Below are 6000 nucleotides of genomic sequence, written 5' to 3'. Positions count from 1 at the left end.
TTAGTAGGGGCCTCAATAAAAGCTTGTTGAACGGGATCAGCGCAGCTGCGAAGCCCCAGTTGAGCGCACTCACAGGACAGACCCTGGCATGCAATGAAAAGACCCGCACGGCAAGAACCTGACGCCAGGGGGAGCAGGGACCAGTGCTCTCCAGATATCGCGGGAGTTCGCGCGCGCGGCAACGTCACTGGTTCTGTTTCTGACGGAAGCGCGGGGCGTGAAGAAGGAGCTGCCTTAGGCCGCGCGGCCTCGCGGGTGGCGCGGGAGTTGCTTCCGGGTTGCGTGCCCGGAAGCGGGAAGTTGTCGGCTTACCCTCCTCGCTGGGCCGTTGCTGTCCCCGAGGCGGGAGGAGCCCGAGAGGGCGCGGGCCCCGCATGTGAGTGACTGGGGCCCGAGGCCGGGGGCGGGGGGGAGGCCGCGCTGTGACAGCCTCACTGCCGGGCCCGTCTGTGACATCCTCGCGCAGCCCCTTGCCCCTGCGCAAGCCCATTTCTTGAGCCTCAGGTGTTTCGCAGACTGCCTGCACCCCCGGCAACTTTCCCCTCATACCACCGCCCCCCCTCCCCAAGCTGAAGTTGACTCCCTTAAGACCTTTTCTTTCTTTAGCTCCGAGAGGCCGAACAAAGTGAGGTCGACCCTGCTTGAACCTGTTTCGCAGGCGTCACAGCGGTGTCCAAAACACGACTGGCGCCTCGAAGTCTAGATTTCACTGCCCTTTTGACGGACTTCTGATTTTTCTTGTATATTGGGAGTAGATTCCCCGCCCCTCTTCGAAACATCTTTTTGTAATTGTTACCAGTGGAAGCTTGCCCTGTGTCAATGGAAGGCCCTCTTCTTGGATTCCCCACAAAAGATTTAATACATGAGGATCCGCAGTGGAATAAAGACAGTGAGAAGAAAGGTAGCAAGCACAAAGCGGTTTATCAAAGGACAGTACACTCAGAATGGAGTGGGCAAGTCCGGGGTTGGCAGTTGCCAACCCCGAGGCTACCGGAGGTTTTTTTTTCCCTTTTAAGTGGGATCATGAGTGTGGATAAGGTAGTTTTTAATGGAGACTCCTCCTACCGGTGGGGAGGGAGAACTTTTGCCCTACAAGGTTCCTGCTGGACCGGCCTTCGCTGTCTTCCCTTGGGGTGGGGGGCAATCCTGAATGTAAACCTAATATGAATTCTGGGGTTACCCTGGGGCAGAAGTTGAAGAGCAGAACACAAGCTCTGCACCTGCTGCTCTTGGTCTTGTAGTCCTGGTAAGTTGGAAACCACAAAACCAAGATGTTTGCCCTCAGGTCTCTAAATGTAACCCATTTATTGCTGCTCTTTCCTCCAGCTCATATGTAATAGCCAGTATACTCTGCCATTCCCCCTTCAAAGAGGAGGTCCTGAAATCTTTTAAGTCGAGGGCCGAACTCAATCTTCTGTAGCTGCTTCCTTCAGAACACGTCAGTGTTTTCGTTAAGAGTCCTAATCTTTGCTCTCTGTCTGGGGCATCAGGCAGTGGTATGAGATTAAGGCGGAGTGGGGGCTTGTGTCCTGGTTTTAGAAGGCTTGACTACTCTGGTCCAGGGGCTATGGTAGTTTTGATGTTCACTTGATAGCAGCTGATACCCTTGTTGCAGTAAGAGCTGAAGTTGGACCTGTCTAACATGAAAGGAGATGAGCTGCGTTAAAAGGTGAAGAAGACACAGTCCAAAAAACAAAAGAAGGATCATGCAAAGGAGAGGTCCTGGAAGAAGGGAAATATCCATGACCTAAGACCAAAAGAAAGGAGGCGGTGGATGTACCTGATAGGAGATGTGAAGTCTTTTAATACTTCTTGAACAAACCCTGATTGTTTGACATAAAAATGTTATTCTTAAGCTAATGCGCATATACCCCCTTGGGCAGAAGCAAGGATATTTAATGCCCTTTGATTTTGGAGGATTACCCCTGAGTCCTCCAAGGTTGCCAAGACTTGCATACTTTTTTTAATGGATTTGCCTAATTCTTTTTTTTTTTTTTAAGATTTTATTTATTTATTTGACAGAGATCACAAGTAGGCAGAGAGGTGGGGAGAGAGAGAGAAAGGGAAGCAGGCTCCCTGCTGAGCAGAGAGTCTGATGCAGGGCTCGAACCCAGGACCCTGGGATCATGACCTGAGCCGAAGGCAGAGGCTTTAACCCACTGAGCCACCCAGGCGCCCCGGAATTGCCTAATTCTTGAGAATTGGGGAGAAGGGACAGTCCTAGTGATCCCTGTGGCCGATCCTGAGGCTGTTTCCAGGAGGGTCCCTAGTAAGAGGAGTGTAAGGACCGCCTGCTTTGGATATGGATGTTTCAGTTACAATAGAGTGGGAAACTCTTTGAGTACTTCCTATGAGGGTTACATCTGGAGCTAACCAGGTGAAAGAACAAGTGCCCTTCCATCCATTTGGAAGGGCTAGGTATGCCTGAGTTCCACAGAGTCCCTTCTGAGGATGCAGGTAAGCCTTGGTTAGGATAGGAAATAGGGCGCCTGGGAGGTACAATTGGTTGAGCGTCATACTCTTGGTTTTGGCTCAGGTAGTGATCTCAGGATTGTGAAATAGAGCCCTGCACTGGCTCCATGCTCCACTGAGTCTGCTTGGGATTCTCTCTCCCTCTGTTCCTCCTCCCCTCCTCAACTCAAATAAATAAGTCTTTCAGAGGGGAGGGGGAAGAAAGAAAATAAAGGGACTTCCTCGGAGGGAGTTCTCCGAGGTCCAGCAGTGGCCCTAAAGGGGACCGAAGCCAATATGAAGGCAGGCAAGGGGGTCATGACTATACAGTTGTGTTGGGCTGTTCAGAAAAGAGGTGGCTTCAGTGAGGATTCCAGAATATGTTCTAGGAGTTTTTCCAGTGGGAGGGCTGTTGGTAGGTTGTGTTGAAGAAGGAGGAGGTTATCTGGGCTGATGGATGGCCCTGACATTATTGAGACATGGTGGACCCAATGGGGGGCTTGATGGTGAATTTAGGGGGAAGGTTAAAAGTGGGGTATTTTAACAGCGTTAAAGTAGTGATCAGAAACACTTTCCCACTTTCCCTGCCGAAGTTAGGTTGAAATGCAAGGCACTGAGAAAAGGGAATACAACCTACTGGAGTCCCAGATGATGAGCTAGCACTAATATAGATTGGGAAGGTCATATTAAAAAGTTTGAGTTGAGTATGCAGCAGTCCCACAATAGCAGGTATTGGGAGGGGCCTCTGAGTATTTAGGATTTTTCTGCTGTGTTCTGTGACCTTTCTTTGGAGGTTTCTTGCACTTACAGGGGGCTGCAAGGTCCATGTTTGTGTCCAAAGACAGGTATAGGTGAAAGTAGTGGGGCTCTTGTTGGTGGCCCACAATGAAGCAGGTACAGGAGTTACAGTGGCTAAGTGGGGTCCCACACATATCCAGCAAGAGGAATTGGTGGTGTTGAGATAGCACTGAGCAGTGTAAGTGATGGGGCTAAGGGGTCAGAAAGTTGTATTCTTGTGTGGTCCAGGGCAGTGTGAGAATTATCAGGCAGAAGAAGTGAGTGTGGTCAAAGAGGTACCCGTGAATTTCTTTAAGGGTGTAGTCTTAGAAGTCTCCTGGAGGAACTTTGACCACACTAAGGTATTGGATATAACAGAATAGAGAATTTTAGGACTTATCTGAGATGCCCCCTTTTTGAAGAGTATGTTCAGAGGCATCGGGGTCATCCTCTTTGTTAGAGGTCAAAGCAGGCTTGGCTCAGGAGAGATGGATCCAACTGGCAGTTTCTGGGACCTTGATGACTGACTATAGGGTAGGGCTGAATAAAAGAACAGTAGAGGGTCCCTTCCATAAAGGAGTTAGTTGGGATCCAGGAGATCCATCTCTCCAGGATTTAATTAGGACCTCATCTTCTGGTTGGAGTGGGGAGGTTGGGTTTGAGTGGTGCGGCTTTGGTAGGATCTGTTTTTCCCATAGAGCCTCTCGAAGGCACTAACTGAATAGAGCCCTGTCCCAAGAACAGATGAATTTTAGCTTGGTGAGTAGGCCATTCACTCCCATAACCAGACAGGAGTTGAAGGAAAGTTTATACATAAAAGAGGTTAAGATAGAGTAGGTGGCTCCCGTGTCCAAAAGAAAATTAATTGTCCTACTTGCCCCATCAAGGGTCACCTGGGCCCCATTGCAGTGATGGAAACAGTGAGTGGGGGAGCCTATTGGTGCCCTAGGGCTCCTCAGAGTGACAGCTGGTGGGGATGGTGGTGACAGAAGGGATTCTGAACCTCTGGTTCTCCCACTAGAGGGGCAGTCTCTCCTCCAATGTCCCATTTGAGGACATTGAGAACAGGCCATGTTATGGACTTAAGGACATTCATCTCTCCAGTGTTCCTCCTTTTTGCAATGGTAGCAGGCTCCTTTTGGTGTCTCCCTTTTGAGGGGGTGACCCTAAGGTGATGACTTGTGTTGCAAGGTCACCAGGAATTGAGCCTGTCTCCGATCCTTATGTTTTTCTTTTCCCTTTTTTTCCCTCCTGGTCCTGGCTATAGAACACCAAATTGATCACCTTAAGGAGTTCAGAGCTTGGGGTGTCTCGCCTTAGGGATAACTTTTGGAGTTTCCTCCTTACATCGGGGGTGGTCTGAATGATGAGTCGGCCATTAAGAACTATAAGAACTGGGATCAAGGTTGGTATGTTTAGTTAGTCTCTCTTAGTCTTTCCATAAAGGCTGCAGGGTTTTCTTCCTTTCCCTGGTTTATGAGAGCCAGCTTATTATAATTAATTAGCTTTGATTGGCATCTTTTCATTCCATTTGTTAGATAGATTGTAAGATGGTCTCGGGACCACTGTCCTTGTAGAGTCTCATAGTTCCGATGAGGATCTGTGACTGTCACTGCCATAGAATCTGGCAGAACTGTAAAGTTTATCCCCAAATTGGGTGGCAGGCTCCCCAGTTCCATCTCAGTCTGCCTTGGAGAGAGTCTGATTGAGAATGACCACTGTGTCCTTCAGGACAGATCAAAAATTAGTGCCAAACTGATATGTAAGTGTCAGGGTCCACAGAAAAATCTCCCAAGTCCTTTTGGACTTGGTGGAGATCACTCATAGAGAATGGAGTTTGCACCCACATGGTGGTTCCTGTTGGTCCAGCCATCTCCTGGAGGGGACACAGAATTGGAAGGGGCTTATTAGGACCTGAGGGGGTTGGTGGTCCCAGATATGAGGATACTGGATCATTGTTTTGGGGCTATGGTAGGGTTTGGTGGGGCAGTGGGGCTTTGGGAAGCCTCCTCTGATGGTGGGGGAGGGGGCTTACGGCTTGGGTCTGTGAGGAGAACTAAAGAGGACAGCTCAATATTGCAGGTTTTGAAAAGCCTAGGGTTTGTTAAGGAACATGAAGTCTTGGATCTAAGGGATCTGAGACCTCTGTCCTTAGTCTCTACAAAAGAGGTCTAGCTGTAAGATGGTGTTAAAAGATTTTCTTTTTTTAAGAGAGCAAGAGAGAGAGAGCATCAGCAGGGGAGAAGGCCAGAGGGAGAAGGAGAAGCAGACACCCCGCTGAGCAGGGAGCCTGATGTGGAGCTCCAGCCCAGGACCCTGGAATCATGACCTGAGCCGAAGGCAGATGCTTACTGACTGAGCCACCTAGTAAGATGGTGTTATAATCCATTGTCTTATTGTGGGGCCTTGTTGCCCCATCTCATAGTTTATATTGGGGCCATGCTGTATGCAGAAAAGATGAACCGTTTCCTCTTTAAAGTTTGGGGGTCAAACATTCCAGTTAGCAAGGAAGCATTCCGGGTACATCTGACAACCAGTTTCCCATCTGTAAGGGGATAGCAAAGAAGGAGAAGTAGACACAATATTCCAAGAATGTCCCCATTGGAGTGTTGTGTATCCGGAAGGGAGATGGCCTTCCTCCCTGCCTTTTTTTTTTTTTTTTTTAAGATTTTATTTATTTATTTGACGGAGAGAGAGATCACAAGTAGGCAGAGAGGCAGGCAGCGGGGAGGGGGGAAGCAGGCTCCCCACCAAGCAGAGAGCCTGATGCGG

The 6000-nt window shown here is 49.2% G+C and overlaps 1 protein-coding gene across 1 annotated transcript in view; it reads left to right on the top strand.

The window, feature by feature from the left end:
- Positions 1 to 357: 357 nt before the first annotated feature.
- The window catches only part of CUNH6orf89 (chromosome unknown C6orf89 homolog), a 42316-nt gene continuing 36673 nt past the window's right edge, over positions 358 to 6000 (top strand). The window contains exon 1 of the mRNA XM_032862341.1: positions 358 to 376. Coding sequence (XP_032718232.1) covers positions 375 to 376 — 2 coding nt within the window. The 5' untranslated portion in view covers positions 358 to 374. The remainder of the gene's footprint in view (positions 377 to 6000) is intronic.

This window comes from Lontra canadensis, unplaced genomic scaffold, assembly GCF_010015895.1.
Source record: "Lontra canadensis isolate GAN:19392208 unplaced genomic scaffold, GSC_riverotter_1.0 scaffold23, whole genome shotgun sequence".
NCBI classification, from domain to species: domain Eukaryota; kingdom Metazoa; phylum Chordata; class Mammalia; order Carnivora; family Mustelidae; genus Lontra; species Lontra canadensis.
Note: the sequence above shows the minus strand (reverse complement) of the source record. Positions and strands in the feature narration are given on the sequence as shown.